This window comes from Tetrapisispora phaffii, chromosome 10, assembly GCF_000236905.1.
Source record: "Tetrapisispora phaffii CBS 4417 chromosome 10, complete genome".
NCBI lineage: Eukaryota > Fungi > Ascomycota > Saccharomycetes > Saccharomycetales > Saccharomycetaceae > Tetrapisispora > Tetrapisispora phaffii.
In genome coordinates, this window is record NC_016529.1 from 108,769 (window position 1) to 129,800 (window position 21,032).

General features: G+C 35.9%; 9 protein-coding genes and 1 non-coding gene across 10 annotated transcripts; 5 read left to right on the forward strand and 5 right to left on the reverse strand.

The window, feature by feature from the left end:
* Positions 1 to 831: 831 nt before the first annotated feature.
* On the forward strand, positions 832 to 2,139 carry TAF4 (Taf4p; the record flags this gene model as incomplete). The annotated part of the gene is made up of 1 exon (XM_003687258.1): positions 832 to 2,139. The coding sequence occupies one exon, from the start codon at positions 832 to 834 to the stop codon at positions 2,137 to 2,139; it is 1,308 nt and encodes a 435-aa protein (XP_003687306.1).
* A 279-nt stretch (positions 2,140 to 2,418) lies between these two features.
* Positions 2,419 to 4,398, reverse strand: TPHA0J00500 (lysophospholipase family protein; the record flags this gene model as incomplete). Its single annotated transcript, XM_003687259.1, has 1 exon — positions 2,419 to 4,398. The coding sequence occupies one exon, from the start codon at positions 4,396 to 4,398 to the stop codon at positions 2,419 to 2,421; it is 1,980 nt and encodes a 659-aa protein (XP_003687307.1).
* Positions 4,399 to 5,329: 931 nt separating this feature from the next.
* Positions 5,330 to 6,643, reverse strand: RRN11 (Rrn11p; the record flags this gene model as incomplete). The annotated part of the gene is made up of 1 exon (XM_003687260.1): positions 5,330 to 6,643. One exon carries the CDS (start codon positions 6,641 to 6,643, stop codon positions 5,330 to 5,332), a length of 1,314 nt encoding a protein of 437 aa, XP_003687308.1.
* Positions 6,644 to 8,435: 1,792 nt separating this feature from the next.
* TPHA0Jtrna6P lies at positions 8,436 to 8,543 on the forward strand. Its single transcript has 2 exons — positions 8,436 to 8,472; positions 8,507 to 8,543. It is a non-coding gene; the product is annotated as a tRNA-Pro (tRNA).
* A 230-nt stretch (positions 8,544 to 8,773) lies between these two features.
* On the reverse strand, positions 8,774 to 10,480 carry HSP60 (chaperone ATPase HSP60; the record flags this gene model as incomplete). The annotated part of the gene is made up of 1 exon (XM_003687261.1): positions 8,774 to 10,480. The coding sequence occupies one exon, from the start codon at positions 10,478 to 10,480 to the stop codon at positions 8,774 to 8,776; it is 1,707 nt and encodes a 568-aa protein (XP_003687309.1).
* Positions 10,481 to 11,812: 1,332 nt separating this feature from the next.
* On the forward strand, positions 11,813 to 13,582 carry TPHA0J00530 (uncharacterized protein; the record flags this gene model as incomplete). Its single annotated transcript, XM_003687262.1, has 1 exon — positions 11,813 to 13,582. One exon carries the CDS (start codon positions 11,813 to 11,815, stop codon positions 13,580 to 13,582), a length of 1,770 nt encoding a protein of 589 aa, XP_003687310.1.
* Positions 13,583 to 13,847: 265 nt separating this feature from the next.
* Positions 13,848 to 14,042, reverse strand: TMA7 (Tma7p; the record flags this gene model as incomplete). Its single annotated transcript, XM_003687263.1, has 1 exon — positions 13,848 to 14,042. One exon carries the CDS (start codon positions 14,040 to 14,042, stop codon positions 13,848 to 13,850), a length of 195 nt encoding a protein of 64 aa, XP_003687311.1.
* A 290-nt stretch (positions 14,043 to 14,332) lies between these two features.
* GLN4 (glutamine--tRNA ligase) lies at positions 14,333 to 16,759 on the reverse strand (the record flags this gene model as incomplete). Its single annotated transcript, XM_003687264.1, has 1 exon — positions 14,333 to 16,759. One exon carries the CDS (start codon positions 16,757 to 16,759, stop codon positions 14,333 to 14,335), a length of 2,427 nt encoding a protein of 808 aa, XP_003687312.1.
* An 804-nt stretch (positions 16,760 to 17,563) lies between these two features.
* Positions 17,564 to 20,134, forward strand: RED1 (Red1p; the record flags this gene model as incomplete). The annotated part of the gene is made up of 1 exon (XM_003687265.1): positions 17,564 to 20,134. The coding sequence occupies one exon, from the start codon at positions 17,564 to 17,566 to the stop codon at positions 20,132 to 20,134; it is 2,571 nt and encodes an 856-aa protein (XP_003687313.1).
* Positions 20,135 to 20,668: 534 nt separating this feature from the next.
* TPHA0J00570 (40S ribosomal protein eS28) lies at positions 20,669 to 20,872 on the forward strand (the record flags this gene model as incomplete). The annotated part of the gene is made up of 1 exon (XM_003687266.1): positions 20,669 to 20,872. One exon carries the CDS (start codon positions 20,669 to 20,671, stop codon positions 20,870 to 20,872), a length of 204 nt encoding a protein of 67 aa, XP_003687314.1.
* Positions 20,873 to 21,032: the final 160 nt, after the last annotated feature.

A 21,032-nucleotide genomic window follows, 5' to 3' on the forward strand; every position in this document is an offset into this window, starting at 1 on the left:
TCTTCTTCAATTACTTTCTAACCAAAATAAAACTAAAAAAAGAACTGGAAAAACAAACATGTTATTTAAATCAGTTTAATTCATCAGCTGCTAGCTCAAATTTATAACATACTGATAAGAATAAAACTAACAATAAAGAGGTTTCTTCTTCAAGAAAGTGATGTGTTTCTTGCGATGAGCTCTAAAAATTTTTCAGTCTAAGAAATTATAGTCACGTGCGCAGTTTGTTTTGTGCAAGAAGGATAAGGCGATGAGCTGAGCTTTGAAGGACCCTTGGGAATTAAGATGTGTAGAGAGAGATTTGTTACATGGGAAAAGTTTAGAGTAGTATAGTCTGCGAACACCCTTTGGCATTTCAAGGTTGGGAGCATTATATTTCAGTGATATAATGGGCATCTTACTTGGAGCTTCCTAAACCTGTATTTATAAGGATTACGAGGACTGTAAAAGATTCGGTCCATTGATAACATTAGAAAGGTGTATCGTTTCTAAAACGTTTTAGCAGTGGATATGCACATGCTCTCTCTCTCTTTTGCTCTGTTGGATAACCAGTCAGCTGCCGGTTGTGGAAGTTTATGGTCATTTGTTTCACTTCTAAATTTCGAATCACTATCGACGAGGTCACCATAATGAATATTTCACGTTTGAACAATTTCAAGAAACATTGTATAAGAAGATGTAACCACTTCGCTCAAAAAGAAATAGGATGTTTTATGACTAAAAACCAACTAAAGTTGACTCAAGGATTCTCGTGCATACAAATTGACTACATAGACCTTCCAGAGCAAGTATTATTGATATTTGTATTATATATCTTTCTCTACCTGCACGATGCCAAGTCCAGAAAACACAAGTGAACCTTTATCAAACAAACTAAAACCAAACTCACAAAATGTTGAAACTGATCCAACTTTTAATTTGAGAGATAATCCTGGAATCTCCTTTGTAGATAACGCTGCCATGAATTCGTCATTGAATACTCCAGTAGGTTTTGCTTCAGAAACGCCGACTTCGTTCGATAACGAGGTGGGCAACGATGAGACAGGGTCATCTACTAGTGGAATAATGAATAATGATAATATTGATGCCAATATATACAACACCCCACTTCCTGCTAGCCAAGAGCCAACTATTAATTTAAACAAGGACTCAGCTACTGTGAACTCGAAAGAGACACAGGTTTCTATGAAAACAGAACCAGCAGAAGCAGAACCGGACTCTATACCCAATAGTAACAATAAGAATATATCGTCTGTAAGGAAACCAGCTATAGGCGCTGTTGGCTCAGGGCTAGCTCTTCCACAGTTAAACCAAGACTCTAAGAAAAATGCCAAAAAATCTAATGCAAGTAATTCAAAAGCAGAAGGTTCCAAAGCTAACCAACCAGCAGATGCCAATAAAATGTCAGATGTACTATTTTCAGCAGGTGTGGATATCAGAGAAGAAGAAGCGTTACTAAACTCTTCAGTAAATACATCAAAGAATCAAACCCACGCAACAATTGTTAACATGCCAGAACATCCTCCTTTCTTGCATCCGTCGCAAGTATCTAAGTTTATGAAAAAGATTGCAAGAGAACAAACTTTTAACCAAGATTTCACTAAGAATAATGATATTCTGGCAATGATCTCGACAGCTTGCGAAACATACATGAAAGATTTAATCACAAATACCATAGTAGTCTCAAGGCACAGAAGAAGAGCTGTTCAATTAAATTCAGGCAGAAGAAGTAAAGTATCAGTGGAGTTAAGAAATATTGCCATAAACCAGAAAAAAGATGAAGAGAGACGTGTTAAGAAAAGAATTGCACTAGGTTTAGAAAAAGAAGATACTGAAAATAAAATAGATTCCGAAGAAACATTACACAGAGCTTCAAATGCTACTGCAGGTTTAAGAGCAGGTACTAAAAAACAGTATGGTTGGTTAACATCATCAGTTAATAAACCATTAGCTAGTAATGCAAAAACAACAGGTAAAATTGCTGCAGCTGTTCAAGCAAGGGGTGATATTGGCTTGAAATTCAGAGAAGCTAGGGAAGAACCTGGCATTGTTATGAGGGATCTATTATTTGCTCTAGAAAATAGAAGAATCGGCACAAGTAATGTAATTACAAAAGGTTATTCAAGAATAAGAGATTAAACCAGTCTGGATTTCCATACCTACCGTTTCAACAACGGTTTATACATTTCCATATTTTGCATATAATTCTGTAATGAGTTCAATAAATTTCTTAAAATTGTAGTTGAGTTGACAGTCACATTAAAAATGAACAAAAAAAATTCTATAGATGAACGATTAAATACTTTTTAATTGTTTTATTGTGATTATTATTTAAAATATGTATTCATTAATACCAGCAATTGAGTGCATAACGCTCATTGAAATGATAAACAAATAAATAGAACTTATATTATTTTCTTAGAATAACCAAGCGATTGCAGAGAATAAACCTACAGTGATTAAAGACTTTAAGTCAACAGTCGACAAAGCTTGAACACCACCACTATGTTTAACAGTGGAAGATAAAGAAGATGAAGAACGAGAAGAAGAAGAAGAAGAAGAAGTCTTTGAAGATTTACGAGATGAGGTGGAGCTAAATGCAGTGTCCGATAAATCATCATCTTCAGCAACAGCAGCAGTATGGTTGGAGCTAATAGTACCATCCCAACAGTAGTTACTGAAACAGGTTTCACATTCTGCTGGCAAAGTAGCATTCGTACTTTCTTGCTGACGTCTAACAATGGCACAAGCAACACAACCTAAGAAGTCAGAACTCTCAGTTAAGTTACCTCTGGTAGCAGCTTCAAAACCATTTTCAATCATACTTAAACGTTCAGAAGTTGAGTAAGACAATTTGAAAGTACTTTGGTTACTGTTGAAAGAATATTGAGAATTTGGAATGTAAACAATCAATGGTGGAATGTAAGCTAAGTCGGTCATATTGGAAGCATCACAACCGAAGAAAGTAGGTTTCTTGTTTAAACCCAAGTTAACAAAAGTGTCGACATCTGGAACGTATGGGAAGGCTGTACCATTACCTTGTTTAACGAATTGACGCTCATAAGTAGCAACTAACGAAGTACCGTTTGGCCAAGAGTTCTCAGTATCAGCTGAGTTATCTAAAGCAAAAATCACATCAACATTACGCTTCTGTTGAATTAATGGAAGTAATGGAACATTTTGTAAATCTTCACCACCATCAACTAAGTACAAATCATCAGCAGTAGATAGACTGTTAGAGTAGTTGCTTTTAATAAAAGAGGAGTCTTTGAATGGATTTGGAGCATAAATAGAAATGTCATTAGAGTCCTCAGCTAGATCGTTTAAGTAATCGGTAAATAGACTTTTTAAGAAGGATGGAATAGAGGTGCTGTTGATTTGGAGTAAGAATTGGTTGAACAAAGAGGAAGAAGTACCCATAATAAAACCTGTGTTATCGAAACCTTCAATACATTGACCTTCAACAACTGGAGTACCATTGGTAACATTGGTACCTAAATATTTGACGTCAGTAAAAGCATTTAAGGTTGGGTCCCATGAACCCATTTCGAATGGGTTGAATTCGAAAATGGTGGCATTGGAGTTAATAATAGTGGTACCTGGATATCTACCATCAGCGACAGAGATTGGGAATGGCATTTCAGCATTCTTGAATACGTCAACATCTCTTAGAGTAGACCAAGTGTAAGCATCACCACCGTGATGTAATGATGGGAAGAAATTGTAGGATAGAGCACGACCCCAAACATCTGTTAGAGAGATGTTGAAGCCAACATCTTGCTTGTCATGCACTGCATCGGAGATATCATCCCATCTGCCTAGACTTTTGAAAATGTTTATACCACCTGGGGTGACAATACTATGAGAAATATCCCAAATAGCATCATCTTCGGTGAAATTATTGACAATAGTCTGAACGGACGTCCAGTTATTCCAAGCCAGAGTACCAACTAACCAATTACCACCAGACAAACCGGCTAAGTAAGTAGAACTTTGTAGCAGACCACCTAAACCGACATCATTGGCACCTTCTGTCCTGTTATCCATAGCTGCAATCATACCAGCACCACTCAACATGGCTCTATAACCACCACCTGAGGCGGCGATACCAATCTTTGGTACACTTGCACTGCTGTTAGATCTGAACAAATCATCGAAAATAGAAGTGTCTGTGAAGTTAGCAGTGGCCCTCTTTAAGAAGCTCTGCAAGCTCTCCTTGGTAACGTCATTTCTCTTTTTCAACCAATCTTGTTCATCTGTGGATAACTCGTCACCAGATCTTAAAAAGTTCACGTCAGAGTCACAAGTGACATTGCCTGGAGCATACCCATTGCTTGGCGACCAACCATGCACAGAGGTAGCAACAGCAAAAGCTAAAGCCAGGTGTTGCAATTGCATTTTTTTGTCTTATAAATATTAGCGTCTAGTTATTACGGTATTACACTAGTACCTTGAATCTTCTTCTTAACCAAGAAACGCAAGTTATAAATCTTGGAAAAAGAACCGAAACATCAGCAACCCATCCCAAAAACTAAGATATATTGTATATATAATAAATCATATTTACATTGTTACATGAAATGTTGACATAAGTTAAACGAAAATACCAGTCTTATTGCAACCTTTACGGTAGCAAAGAAAGGTAAGAAAAGACAGTATACAGCGCCGTGCAGTACGGATTCCTGCCTACTGTCGACTAAATAAACATCAAACTGAAAAACAAATAATTGATATTAAATCACTCTGCGCACAATATGGGAGACCTGTTCGAGTCCCTACCTCATGCATACCATGTTTGGAAGTAACTAAATGTACAGTCAATCGAAGTCAGACGTAGGAGAGGCAAAGGTATTTGAGTAACAATTTGAAATTAGTATCCTCCCTCTCCCTAAGCCTCAATCCTCAGGGTTCATTGGCAGCGATATACACGACCTTGTCCAACCTTACCAACTGCCATCATCAATTCTTGCCATCGTTGCAGTTTCGAAAACTTTAACAATATTCGTGGTCAAGGGATCAGGTGAAGAATGCCTCGAGAGAGTGGAAAATTGAAAAATTGAAAAATTTCTCACAAGTGAAATTTATGTTATTACGTAATTCATTGCAGCAAAATACCGCTTATGCCAACTATAACTGCAAGCATAAGAAGGGTTTAGACAGTTCTGGTACAATAGGAACTGATTGTTTATCTATCAGTTGCATATGGTGTGTATGGGATGAGATGTGTCTTTTATAAATGTGGATGCAAGATGCATATGTAGAGATTATTTACTATATGATGCAGAAAGGTGTCGAAAAGAAGGCTTATGATCCTTCTTTCTATTGTCTATTATTCTGGCATTGACTCGAAGTCAAACGTTCTGGTTTCGATTGTCTTTAGTTTAGTTTCAATTGTTCTAGCTGGGTAGTCGAAATTCTTGTCTTGTGTGGCTTTCCTTAAGTATTTTTTACAATTGTTTATGCATATGGTGATTTTATTATTGTATATTTCTGTGTCGTATGGGTATGTGTCCATTTCGTCTACTTCTGGATTCCTTCTGCTCATGAAATATAATTTCTCGGAAAGGTTGTCTGCTTTCACTAGATGGCACAGAGCAAATATATACCAAATTTCATTATCCTCACTATACGGTGGGATAACAACCATTTCAGCTATTTGTTCTATCAAGCTATCTATCTCGCTTTCGCAGGTTTCGCTGTCGCTGCTTAGGGTTAGTTTATGCCAGAGTAGAGTTTTGGTATATAGAGGTGTCAATCTTCTGGAACCACCATTGAAGTTTGTTTGATCATTTCTGTAATTGATGCCCTGTACAAAAGATCTGTTTTTGTTAGAATACACATTGCTTAGCCATTGCAGAAAATCAATTAGCTTTGTGGTATCAATGTTTTGTAATATAATAGAGCCCAGGTTCCAGACTCTTCTAATGTCAACGTCAGGTATCCGAAGCAAAAAAGTAAAACACTTGTATGCAATATCCCATTTTTGCTTGAAGATGTTGCTGTACATCAGATCAGTGAGAAGAGATAAATGATGCTTGTTGTAATTTTGCAGATTTCTATTCCTACTGATATTGTTATCATTGATGGGCTCAAACCCATCTATCATCAATTCGAAATTATTTTTGACGTTCTTATTGAGATGCATAGTTTTGACTTTATATTTTTTATCAATTTGTTTTCTAGTTTTTTTAAATCTATAATAGGTAATAAAATTCTTATTCACATGTCGTTGCCTCTTTAGATTATTACTTTCCCATTTTTCAAAACTTTCTTGTGGTTTATCATATCTTAAAAAGTATTTCTTCTCTTCATCTGTGGGACCATTGTCTTCGAATTCATTATCTACATCGTCGTCATGGTTATTGTCGTCTTCATCGTCATCTATAGCTTCCCCCATAATGCTCTTCCATCTCCTAATCCTTCTCTCTTGAGCGACTTCTGCGTCTTCAGACGTTAAATTATGTTCACTATCGCCATCAAGATCTTCACCACCTGTATCATTCTCAGAAGTCACTGGTGTAGGTAACTCATTCTTAGATAATTCATTGTGTTTTGCATTGATATCGTTGATATATTGATATCGCAATTTTTTCAAATTGAATGCATTTATAGTTATATTGCTACTCACAGGCAATTCAAACATTTATGTGACACAGTTTCATGCAGTTCTTAAAATGCTTACACACCAGTATTGTTGATCTTAAGAAAATGAGCGCAAAGTCTTTGATGTATACAGATATAATCATTTTATATAATTGATTTTAGTTGTGTAAAGCTGTTTGTTTTGATCTTATTCGGATTGAAAAATTTGAGATGCGATGAGCTATTATCAAAAAAAGAAAATACCGATAAGTATCTCAAAAACAGAACTGTTATAACTATAGGTAGTGGTGAGTTATTATTTCTGATTGGATAAGACATGATACATTCAAGAGACTTTAAGTAGTTAAACTCATATAATTAAACGTCTAAGAAGAAATTTAAAAGACATTAAATTACCAAACATTGGTCTATATGGCCAAAAAATATCTATAGAAATTAAAAAAGATCATTACATTAGATCATCCTGATAACTATTAATTCTCAGGCGGTAAAAAGGATAGTAATAGGTATTTCTCAATATAGTGATAGTTTTGCAAGATACGGGTGTTTAACTAGGAATTCAGTAACGAACAGATGCTGTCTGATGAAGTTTGCTTAGTGCACTTTCAATACTTTAGGACTCAAAAAAACGATACATTTGGTGATATAAAATAATAATGCGGTTTACTGTTGCAGTAAGCCTTTTTAATCCAGTTGTCCAACGATACAGAGCTTAACTGCAATCTATGTTGTATAATGACAAAAGTTTTATCTATTTTAGTTCCCCCCATTGACTATTCTATTACTTGTTAAAAATATCTGAAGTAATTTAAATGTATATTTGTATTAATGTATTCTTCATACCTTATAATCTTTATTCAGTAGAAGCAAATAGAACTGAGTTTTTTACCGTCGGCCTCTTGTAATCGTGATAGAGTTGAACCTTAAATTTCCATTTTCTGTAATAGTGTAAGGTTTACTATTACTTAATACAAACTGCGTCTTGGGACGAGTGCTCGTATAGCTTATCGATATTAGTATTGTCAGAATTATTGTAGTGCATGTGACAGAACTAAGTGTTTATGACACTTTGAGTTCAGAACCAATCGATCACTTACTAATGGGAAAGAAGGTTCTAGACAATCTTCCAAATGATAGATGAAAACTTTAGAGTACAATGTAAATGGCTATGTGATAAACACAGATGTACAATACAGCGCTAAAGATCTTAGGAGAATGACTGTCACGTAAGGTGTTCACTCAAGTATGAGATAACTTATATATTAAGAGGACATCTAACTCTATATAGAACTGTTTAAATATACTAATAAAAGACCAATCGATTATTTAAGTATTACGAAGATGGACTACTCGAAAGCAACTAAAGTGACTAACGACACTAACTTAGACGTTGGTACTAACCAACTTAAGCTTGTTTCTCCACAAATATAAGTGCTCGGAATAACTTATTATTAACCTAAAGTTTATTATATTAGATATTATATGACTATTTAACTAGTTTCTCTTCTGGTCTCTCTTCTTATTATCAAATTCTCGAAGCTAACATGGTCTTGAAGTATAAAATCGAGTGTTATTTATGCTTTTAGTTTCTAAGTTCTTGACGTCGTCCTATATCTGTACTTATTAGGAACTCGCTCGATATAATTGCGTACAGCGAGTTAGGTGTCTGTAGCAATGTCATGTTCCATATTTTCTAATTTATTCCCAATTCAGAATCTACTTAACCTGACCAAGTTATTTAATTCTTGTTGAGGTTTCTCGATAATAATATGTCCTTGTTTCAAATAGAGAAATAACTAGAGTTAACGTCATCACGTTTTCGTAATATTAAAGGGCGTGTGGTCTAGTGGTATGATTCTCGCTTTGGGAAGTTCAGCCGGTCAAATGGTTGTGCAATTCAAATATGCGAGAGGCCCTGGGTTCAATTCCCAGCTCGCCCCCAATTTTTTGATAGCCTCTTTTAAGAGAGGTTACATCAATTGATCTTCTTTTTTTTACAGTTACGATGAAATAGCTACCTAATTTAATTTGAAAATACATTTATTACTATAAAGGAGTATCATTCATATTTACAAATATCCAATATAGATAAAGAAAAAGGTATTGAGAACAGAAAAAAATATACAGAGTCAATATTTACAATATGTGAAAAATCTTTCTCTTTTTATCTTTACATCATACCTGGCATACCTCCCATACCTGGCATACCCCCTGGAGGACCACCAGCAGATGGTGGTTGTGGAGCGTCAACAACAGCGACTTCCGTTGTAGCCAATAATGAAGCTACACCTGATGCATCAACCAAACCTGTTCTAACGACTTTAAATGGATCGATGATACCAGCAGCCAACATATCAGTGAATTCACCCTTGGATGAGTCATAACCTTTTGCGAACTCTTCACCAAATTCATCTCTTAATTTGCCAACGATGACAGAGCCTTCTTCACCGGCATTGTCGATAATTTGTCTAGCCGGTCTAGTGATAGCCTTTCTGATAATATCGACACCTAATTTTTGGTCGAAGTTAGCGACTTCGAGCTCATCTAAAACTCTGGAAGCTTTGACTAACGCAGTACCACCACCTGGTAAAATACCTTCCTCGACGGCAGCTCTCGTGGCGTTTAATGCATCATCATAACGGTCTTTCTTTTCGCCTACTTCAACTTCAGAAGAACCACCAACTCTAATAACGGCAACACCACCCGATAATTTAGCTAGACGTTCTTGTAGTTTTTCCTTTTCGTAAGAGTTAGTGTTGGTTAAGTCAATAGAGTTTTTAATTTGTTCAATTCTTGTTTCAATATTTTGTTTAGAACCTGCACCGTTTAAGATGACCGTATCTTCCTTTGTGATGGTGATAGAATCAGAAGAACCAAGATGTTCCATAGTACATTGGTCTGGTTTTAAGTCTAATTCTTCTGTGAAGACAGTACCACCGGTTAAGACAGCGATATCACCTAAAGTGTTCTTTCTGTTATCACCGAAACCAGGGGCCTTAACAGCACAGACTTTAACCTGACCTCTTAATTTGTTTAAGATACAAGCAGCAAGGGCTTCACCGTCGATATCTTCAGCTACGATCAGTAAAGGTCTTCTTGATTGGTTTGATAATTCTAAAGCTGGCAAAATATCTTGAATGGCTGAAATTTTCTTTTCACTTAGTAAAACCAATGGTTTTTCGAATTCCACTTTACCTGATTTTGGTTCAGTGATGAAATATGGAGAGATGAACCCACGGTCGAATTTCATACCTTCTGTGACCTCTAGTTCATCCTCCAGAGTTCTACCTTCTCTAATTGTGATGACACCTTCCTTACCCACTTTTTCCATAGCAGATGCTAACAATTTACCTACATGAGCATCACCGTTTGCAGAGATAGTTGCGACTTGAGCAATTTCTTCTGAGGTAGTGATTTCTTTCTTATTCTTGGTCAAGAAGTCGATAACTTTTTGGACAGCGGCTTGGGAACCTCTTCTCAAGTCCATTGGGTTGCAGCCGGCAGCCACGTTCTTAACGGATTCGCTGAAGATAGCTCTGCCTAAAACTGTAGCGGATGTAGTACCATCACCTGCAGCTTCATTTGTCTTTGATGCGACTTCTTGAAGTAGTTTAGCGCCCATATTTTCGAATTTATCCTCTAATACGATTGATTTAGCAACAGTGACACCATCTTTGGTAATTTTTGGAGCACCGAAAGGTTGTTCAATCAGAACGTTTCTACCTTTCGGACCTAAGGTAGCGGAGACTGCATCAGCCAGTATTTCTACACCTTTTAGAAGGGAGGCTCTAGCGTCCACGCCAAATTTAATCTCTTTATGAGAGTAGAAACGTTTTAGAACCGGAGTGATGGAACGACGAGCAGACGATCTTAACATTGCGAGTGTGAGTGTGAGTGTGAGTGTGAGTGTATCTTCTCTTGGGTGACTAGATATAACTACAAAACGGAAAAACGTTCAACACGGAAGCTAACTGCAATGAGCAAAGCGGCAAGATTTAAGTCCAGATATACGTATATATACTTATAATTAGAGCCTCAAGAAGTTATGTGTGTGATCTTATTTTGACCAATCCATTTTTCTACAATACAATGGGGGGAAGGAGAAGGATATCTTCTAGAACCCAAAAAGAAAAGTCAAAAACTTCCACACATGCTCGTATAAAATGATGATCACACACGTGATAAATAAAGCACAAATACTGTAGTCACGTGACCAGATCCAGTCATCCACAAGACTTGACTACGGGGGATCATGCACGGACGTCTTTTTCTTGCTCAACAGGCAGGATAAATGTATAAATGTTGTGGTCCAGGTAATAGCAGCGACATCGCCAGGTCAGCTCATATCAGTTTATGCTTACACTTAGCCCAAAATGAGTATTGTGCTTAAACCAAAATAGCATTAACAGTCGTTTCTTTGCTAGTACATACAACACCCTAACATTCTACCTTTAGAACCAAGTCTGTTCCACGGACCAATAATGTCATATCATTGACTAAGTGTCTCTCTTTTACCTCTTCCATACACGGAAACGGAGCAAATGAAGCATTTCCGTACGCACACACACAGATAACATGCACCCCCTCCTCCCATTCCCAGTGACGTTATTTTTTCTACGGAGTCGTAGAGGTCCGAAACAATGCTGCTGCATAGCAGCGCAGCCGACAAAGACGACGGAAGTACCCGAGCACAGAATCCACCGAAGACCGACCACTTTGTCAGTGAAGGGGGTTACCGTAGCACAATCATGCTGCACACAGCATCGAAATTGGTTCTTAGCATTGTGTCAAAAAAGGTAATTAAAAGCACGATCGCGTGATATTGGTATTCCTCTACCTGTTTCTCTGTGTCTCATTTTCTCCTTATTCTCAATTTTTCTGTTGCAAGCAATTAAAATTCACGTAACTGCTTAATGGCCATAGACTGGGCAGCAAATGTAGCATGGTTTTTTGAAATCAGTTTTTATTTGCTGCAATTTGTTCACAGTGATACCAATATATATATATAAGTGTGTATGGGAACAAAGGGAATTATTCCTTTAATTAACCTATTATTAGCTTTTACTTGGTTTACCCCGATTTTACTATTATTCATGTTTGTTGGGAGTTGCTGATCTCAACAATTTCATAAAGGTGGAGTAAACCCCATATTACATCACAGCGAAAGTAAGGTCATTCATCCCCACTTTCAAAACCAAATACCCCAAGAATGGCTGGTTCCAGATTGGATTCATATCGCAGACAAAACGTCACCACCATTGGTCTAATTTCCGAAGACGGAATTGTTCTTAAATCTCAAGAACATGCACGTACAACAGATGCAACAACGTGTTCGGCAATATGTTCACCATGCATATCATTATGCAATGCAGGAAATACCGGATCGTCGCACTATTTAGACGAGCCCCCTTATTTTGGTTCTCTTAGACATGTTTCGGGAAACGCAATCATACCATATGGCCGTATTATTAATGTTACACAAGCTGCTGGCAATCCGTTGGACCCATTTATTGATTCCGTAAACCAGACAATCTCAGAAGAGGAGCAACAGACATTAATACATTCTTCCGGGTCTATTTCAATCACGTACATAGCGCAAAAGAATGGGATTTTTGTCCCCGAGACCATACCCGTACGAATCGACGAGTCCATCCCAACGCCAACGGCAGCAGCAGCAGGAGGTGCAAGCACATTCTTAGATACAGAAGAAGAAGATTGCACCCCGACGTCATCTTCAAATTCACAACAAGATAAGACTCCCCTAATTAATGCTATCTTGAAAAGAAGTTATCAGAATGCTAAGATGTATAGACGCATACTAGTGATTGTCAATCCCCATGGTGGCAAAGGTAACGCGAAAAAAATATATTTATCTAAATGTGAGCCGATCTTGAAGGCAAGTACAGCAACCGTCGACATTGCATACACAAAATACGCAGGTCATGCAATCGATATAGCGCGTGAGGTGGATTTATCGAAATACGATACCATTGCTTGTGCCTCGGGTGACGGTATTCCATATGAAGTGATCAATGGCCTCAACCAGAGATCCGATCGTGTTGACGCCTTTAATAAACTGGCAGTGACACAAATACCTTGTGGTTCCGGTAACGCAATGAGTGTGTCGTGCCATTGGACAACGGATCCATCGTTGGCTACACTATGTGTATTGAAAGGTAACGAAGCACGTATAGATCTAATGGCATGTTCACAGATATCGTATGCGGACATTTCGCCAAAATTGTCGTTTCTAAGTCAAACGTACGGTGTGATTGCTGAATCAGACATCAATACAGAATTCATTAGATGGATGGGTCCTTCCAGATTCGATATCGGTGTGGCATTCAACGTCTTCCAGAGAAAGAAGTATCCGTGTGAAATTTACGTGAAATATGCTGCAGAAGATAAAGAGTCCGTTAGAGTTCATTTCGAACAAAATAAAGACAGCACTGCCCTAGTCTTCGAGGAGACGACATGCCAACTGTCTTCGTCGTCAACCTCGTTGCAAACGAAAGCTAACTCGATTCCGAAGACTCTAACAGACGAAGATTTCGAATTAAAATACCCTTTGAACAAAGGTGTTCCGACCGATTGGATCAAAATAGACGAGGATTTTACAAACAATATAGGTATTTTCTACACAGGTAAAATGCCATATATTGCTCCCGCCACGAACTTCTTTCCCGCTGCATTGCCTTCAGATGGTGCAATCGACTTGATTATGACAGATGCAAGAACTCCCGTCTCTAAAACGGCATCCATTTTGCTGTCGCTAGATAAAGGAGCACACGTATTAGATGAAAATGTTGTGCATACAAAGATCCTTGCCTATAAAATTATTCCGAAACTCAATGGAAGTTTGTTTTCCGTTGATGGTGAAAAATTCCCATTAGAACCTCTGCAAGTGGAAGTAATGCCACAATTATGTAAGACAATATTAAGGAATGGTAGATTTGTGGATTCGAAATTCCTATCCTAAGTCAATAAACAAAGAGCGCATTCTATATATATATATATACGCACGCATTGTCAGCATCTACTATTTCGAATAAAACATACTCTTCTATTTTTATACATAGTAAATAACAACACCATACAAAGAAAAAACACATGAAGTGTAAATTATTATCTCAAACAACTGTGTATATATTCATTACTTTACTATACATACATACATACATACATACATACATACATACATACATATTCATATGTTTTAGTGCAAATAAAATTGCAAAATGACTCTATTTCTTACCGGATTTCTTGATACCACCACCAACTAATGGCTTACCAGATTTAACATTTGACATCATAGCTTTCTTAGCTGCTGCATCAGCCTTTTGTTTTTCTTTGAAAGCTAAATCTTCAGGATCGATGTCCTGTTGTTGCTTCTTCTTTTGCTTTAGAGGCTTCATTTTACCACCTTGACGACCAGACATTTTGGATTGGTTTGATTGGTGAGCTTGTTTGGTTGGCGTTCCTAAAGTTGAATTTCCTTCTCATGTCCATTATCATATATTTATATTATAGGTGAAGATTAAGTTTCGATTTTTCCTAACTACTGAAAAGTAGAAAAAAAATTGTGAAAAAAAGTTATATCGCGATGAGGGAAAAAACCTGCTTAGTAAAAAGTAATATATCAAAGTAAAAGACGTACTTAAAAAAAAGTTAAAAAAGTATAAAAAAACGTATGATGTTATATGGTTTACATGGTTTTATCTCCAGATGTCTATTTAGTGGTATCCTTTAAGCTGACGATTCTATTCAAAATGATCTTGTCATCGGTGCTATCCTTGTCCAAAGTGAAATAACCAACTCTCATAGCTTGGAATCTGCATACTTCCTTGGCATTTCTATCTTCTTCAACATAGAATTCGGAATCCTTTGTCGAATCGACAATCCATGGAGATTGCTTTACCGTTTGACCGAAGTTATGTTCAACAACAGCATTCTTATAGACAACTTCACTGTCTGGGTTGATGTCGGCTAAATATCCATCTGGATGAGCAGATGGGTTTTCAGAACTGAATAATTGGTTGTATACTCTAGTTTCAGTAACTTGCACTGGCGAATTGTATTTCTTAGAAACTGGAACCCATTGAATGTAAGTTTTTGGCTTCTTTGGCTTACCATCAACTGGCTCGTTGTCATATTTAACATAGATTTTAGTAATTTTACCGGACTCATCCTTTTCAGATCTAACAAAAGAAACAGTATGTGGAACCTTGATTAAACCGACAGATTGTTCTGGGGTTAATCTGAAAAATTCCTTGTCGCTACTGTCTTCACTGAAATCTGATCTTTCGATATAAAATCTATTGGTAAATGGAACTTGTCTATCACCAAATTCAGCAGAACCTGCACGGTATGGAATAGTGACTAATTCTTCATAATTTTCTGATAAATTTTCAACAATCACTTCAATAGGATCTAAAATGAACATTAATCTGGGAGTAGTATCTTCTAAAAACTTTCTGATAGCACTTTCAAATCTAGCAACTTGAATGTTGGTAGTAGACGTCGTAACACCTAAAGTATTTATAAATGATAAGATAGCTCCTGGTGGGATACCACGTCTACGAATAGCTTCCAGGGTGTATAATCTTGGATCATCCCAACCTCTGACGTATGAACCTTCGACTAATTTTGCAATCTTTCTCTTTGATAGAACAGTGCCCGTGATGTTCAAACGACCGTATTCTCTTTGTGCTGGTCTAAAAACATGTACTTGATCACATAGCCATTCATAACTTTCTCTTGATAAGTAGAATTCAGTGGTACATAAAGAATGAGAAATATTTTCAAAGGAATCAACTAAACAGTGAGTGAAATCATAAGTTGGGTAGATTTTCCATTTATCACCAGTTCTTGGATGTGGAGAATTCAATACTCTGTACGCAATTAAGTCCCACATTTGTGGACTTGGAGAGGTTAGATCTTGTTTCATTCTTAGAATGGCTTCACCTGGTTGGTATTTACCTTCTCTCATATTTCTGAATTCTTGTAAACTTTCTTCAATTGGTCTATCACGGTGCTTACAAGCGGATCTTTCACCACCAGGGGTACCATCCTCTTTGATACCACGTCCACGTTTGATTTCTTCAGCAGTACAGTGACAAATATAACCTTTATCGTTTTTAATCAAAACTTCGGCTAATTCATATAGTTTGTCAAAGTAATCACTGGAGTATGTAACCTTCCAAGGCTTGAAGCCTAGCCAAGAAACCATTCTTTGAATAGATTCAAAATATTCTGGGGCTTCTGCTTCAGGGTTAGTGTCGTCAAATCTTAAATAACATACACCATTCCAGTATTTGGCATAACCAAAGTTAACCATAATGGCTTTAGAATGACCGATATGTAAGTATCCATTTGGCTCTGGTGGAAATCTAGTTTGAACTCTACCACCGGTGGCCTTTAGATGCTCAATCATCATCTCTGGATATGCTTGAGGGTTTTCACCTGCTTTGTGTAAATCACCTAAGAAACCTTCATTAAACATAGTTCTTTTTGGTTCATTAGAGGCTGTTTTTGAGTTGGAATTATTGGTATCATTCTTCTTTTTATCTTTTTGATCATTTTTAGTCTTCTTTTTAACTAAATCTCTTTCATCTTTTGGACCTAACACTTTCAAAATTTCTTCATCAACAATTGGTTTGAAATAACGTGGTTCAGCCCATTTCAATTCAGGCAAGTTCTTAATATTAGCAAAAAGACCTGGAACTAACTTGTAACGTTCAGCTAAGATTTTTTCCTTGTCATCTTCAATATATTTAGCGACTCTAGCTCTAACTTGATCTTCAGTTACTTCAATACCAACACCTGATTCTTCATTCATTTTCTCAACAGTAGCATTTGAACCTTCTGATTTAACATATTTGAATGCTGCAGTAACTTGCATGGCAGTTTTTAGGTCACCAATAACAATACCATTAACTATTAATTCTGAGCCTGGTAATTCAGCACCTTTAGCTGAGGAAGCTAGGTTATGTACCAATGCTCTTTCAGTTTTCCCCCATTTGTAATCAGCAGGAGCTTGGGCAAGAAATTGGGCTAATGCTTCAGAAACTTTCTTGTTCTTAACAATTTCTTTGACTTTACCATCTTCAAACCCAACAGCACTGAAAAGGCTGATTAATTCTTCGACGTCTGACATTTTCTTTAATCTGAGATCACTTATTTGTTCTTAAGATATTTTAGATACAACTTTTTAAATACTAATGAAACAAGCGATATTTAACTGTAATCAATCACCTCATGAGATCGTTTATATACATATATTTTTATGTTCTCAAAGCATATGCAGCCTCATCTCGTCTGTAATGTTTTCAACCATCGATAGCCTTTAATGACAAATTTTCTGAAGAAGAGACGCGTTATATCATGTTACACGAGCCGCTGTCAGTTACAGCATCTACCATAAAAGAACCATTCCCAAATAAAGTATCATGGATGTAGAATCGACCATTCCATCCTATCAGGGATACCGAACAATAAACCAGTTAACCATTATATCTCAAACGTAATCTTGCTAAGAATTCATCTTTAGTAAAAAAAACGTCGAGCCCATGCGATTTCGACTTGATGTTCCCCTCATAAAGATTGACCTGAACAGCAAAGTCAACTAACAGCCAATTCAACTAGTTATCAACAATAATATATCTCAATTTAAAACTTGTTCAATTTGACTACACCACCTTTAACTTGAATTGATATCTTTAAGTCTGTATGACAGCAAGTGATATATTTGAGGTTAAAAGGCACCTCGGCGGTTAATTGTATTTTTATGCCCTTGTAAAGAAAAAAAGCGACGCCAAACAGTTAAGTAATACACTACATAATTTGATTGTCATATTGTTTAAAAACTATAAATTAAGTGGTTATAGAACTAAGAGACTAAATTCAAGAGGTATAGGGTTTACAACATTGCATTAGTAAAGAAGAAACAAGCAAGGTCGAAATGTCACAATATGATCTAGAAATTGCAAGACTATCTAAAGATATATGTGGGAAAGCGATCGAAAACGCCAAATGTGATGCATTTTTAGATATAAGTTTACAAAGATTGGATTTTAAAGAAAAAAATGTTGCTAGTTTTAATGAGTTATTAGAGATATTATGTCTTGACGAAGTAGTTGTGAAAAACCTTTGTCTAGTTCAACTTTTATTACAATATGGTGAAATACTTTGTAATATGAAAATTATCCAAGAAGATTACTTTCAAAGTATTTTCAAAGTTAAATATTATAGTAATATCAGAGTAACAAAAGAGAATGGATCTCTTCAGTATTTGTTAATGAAGGGGTTAGATAATCGTGACTGCAATTGTTGGAAATATTTAGAAGTGCTTTCTCAAATTATGAACAGAGTAATTCGGTCTAAAAGTGCTCTAACTAGTATAATCAAAGACGATTTTGCTTCTAATATAGGTAATAAGCTTGATTCTACTACAGATTTACAATCTCTGAATTATGTCGTTGAGCTTTTATCTAATTGTTTCCCTAGAAAATATTTCGAAAGACCTGGTGTCATTTCACCTCCAACATTGTGGTTCAATGAGGATACAAAAAATAAGTTATTCTTTAATAAAAAAAGTTATCCATTTAGAGGTAAATGTGGTGATGAACAAACTCTTCAATTTATCTGGGAACTCTTTTCTGAAAAATTAAAAGTTAACACTAGTCAAATTAAACATATTACCTATACAACAGAGAGTGATAAAAATAAAAATACACTTTCAGCTCTGGATGATAGGTTATTAAAAATTGTTCAAGTTTGTAAGAGTAGCGTTTATATATGGATCGCTGACACATGTTTCTTTACCATTAACAGAAAATATTCAGATGTGGTACTATTTGCTAAGAATAAATTAAAAATATCAATTTCTGACATCACAAAAGCTCTTTCTGTAATTAGAATATCCCCTGATATTAATACAAATTTTTCAAAAATTTCAACACTTCAATTGGAATTGCAGAATAAAAATGAGGATAAAGAATTTCGTAATTCAATTTATAATGTTCCCAAAATTAGTGAAGTGTCTGCTTATTTACAATTACGAAACTGCGAAGCGTATGAAAACACATATAAAACACCTGAAATAAGCTCAAGTTTATCCGATGCCAATGAAATACATATAACAGACACCGGTCATTCTAAGACTCCCAAAGAGTTAGAAATGTTGCTATCTGAAAGTTTCCCACCGGTTTCGCAAGTGGAGAAAAAAATAACTAAGGGTATTCAAAAAGATCCCTTTACACCTGATAATTCAAATGCCAATTTGATTACAGATAAGTGGGAGATCAGTAACGCCAGTAATCAACTTGACGATCCAATCGATACCAATATAAGTGCTAATGTTCCTACAAAAAGAAAGAAATCGTATAATATAGAGGACAATGAGACATCACCAATTGTACTTTTACAGCAAAATAAACTGAGAAGAACAACGAGAAACAATGATTCAAAGTTTACATCTTCAATCATGGTCTTAGATGAGAAAAAGATAGAGCAAAAAACTGACGATAATAAAATGAATGATGGAATAAAAAAACTCTTGATGAATAAGGACAAAAATAGAGACGTTATGATCGAACCTAAGCTCTCAATTCAACCAAAGGATATACAGTTACTAGATGCAATATTCTCCAAACCTATTAAAAAGGCGGTTAAAAGACAACAAAAACTTAATATACCACCATCAGGCAAAAAAAGGAAAATTAACCAGGTTAAAAAGAATCCAGTCAAGAAAGTCGAATCGAAAGTGTCTGAGTCAGAAAAAGTAGCGTCAAAAAAGGTAAAATCACCAATACTAGAAGCTCCAAATATCTATACTTCAAAGGAAGGAGAAGATATGCTAGAAAAAAAACAATCAGAAACCACAAAAAAAGAACAGAACAGAAATAAATCATCTAAACTAGCTAAGAAAATCACTGAACCTACAATACAAGAAGCCGACAAAAATAAAACTTTTCGTACATCTGCTGGGGTCATGGACACTTCAAAAAAAATCAAAGAAAGTAATAAAAAACTTAATAAACCTGAATCAAAAATGGAATGTACGCTTACAGAAGAAGTCACAAAAGAAAACCCCGTCGAAAGAGAACGCTCTATCCACGTGAATAAACTGATCGATAAAACTTCTGTGGTCGTCCAACCAACTCCAAACATCGATGAAAACAACCAGTCCATCAATGCCGAATCTACCACTTTGATAAATTCCAGCACCGATGCACACAGCCTTGGAAACATGTTTACTATACAACTGCAAAACCAAATCGCCGACTCCATCTCAAAATTTTCCAATGATATCACCAAAAAAATTGACATTATCAATTCTGAATTAAACAATAGATTCATCACAGAGATATCGCAAAAATATCAGAACTTAATAAATGACTTGCAAAGAAACTTTCAGAAGGACACGCAAGATATGTTAGACTTCGTTGGTGATATCAAGAACCTAATCAACTTACCTGATGACCAATTCCAACTTTCAATAAGAAACAAAAAATTCAACCATAATTCATAACAAGTACATTTTTAAAACGCTTTGTGTGTCATCATCTGAATGTCAAAAGAAGCGTATTCCTGTCACCAAAACCCTATTCCATAAAATACCCGTCGCCATATATAACAACCCTTTCTCATTTCTCATTCAATAGGGCTCCCTGAAACTTTTTCCAAATTTTTTCAAATTTTTCAAAAAAAATTATTTTTTTCATTTTTTTGCATTTTTTTCCCACAAATTTCAGAAAAAAACTAAACATCACACACAAACACAAACACCACTCATCGATATTTTTTATTTCTCGAAATATTCAGTTTCTAATCTCACAGTTTGTAAGTATCATTAGCTGTAGCGGAAATGTAAACTAGCTTTTTGGCATTTACTACTTATGTTTTGTTTCACTCTATTTGATTGCTACATTATGTGTTAAGACATATTTATATACTATTCAATTCAATTCCATTTCTTATCTATATATAAATAGTTCGTTTTAGTATTTATCCTTTAAATTGTATTGCTTGTATTTAACAAACCAAGGATCACATATATTTAAAAATGGACTCCAAGACCCCAGTTACTTTAGCCAAGGTTATCAAAGTTTTAGGCCGTACCGGTTCTCGTGGTGGTGTCACCCAAGTTCGTGTTGAATTCTTAGATGACAGCTCCAGAACCATTGTCAGAAACGTCAAAGGTCCAGTCAGAGAAAATGACATTTTGGTCTTAATGGAATCTGAGCGTGAAGCCCGTCGTTTACGTTAAGAGGTTAAAGCATGTACTATGATAAAAAAATTAGTTTTCTTTTTCTCTCTTCATTAACCTTCTAGCTAAACAAAACAATTAGATATTGGATACAAAAATACACTACTTATTAAGAATGGTTGCCGAAATAAATAGATAGTACAACAACAGCAAAAACCTA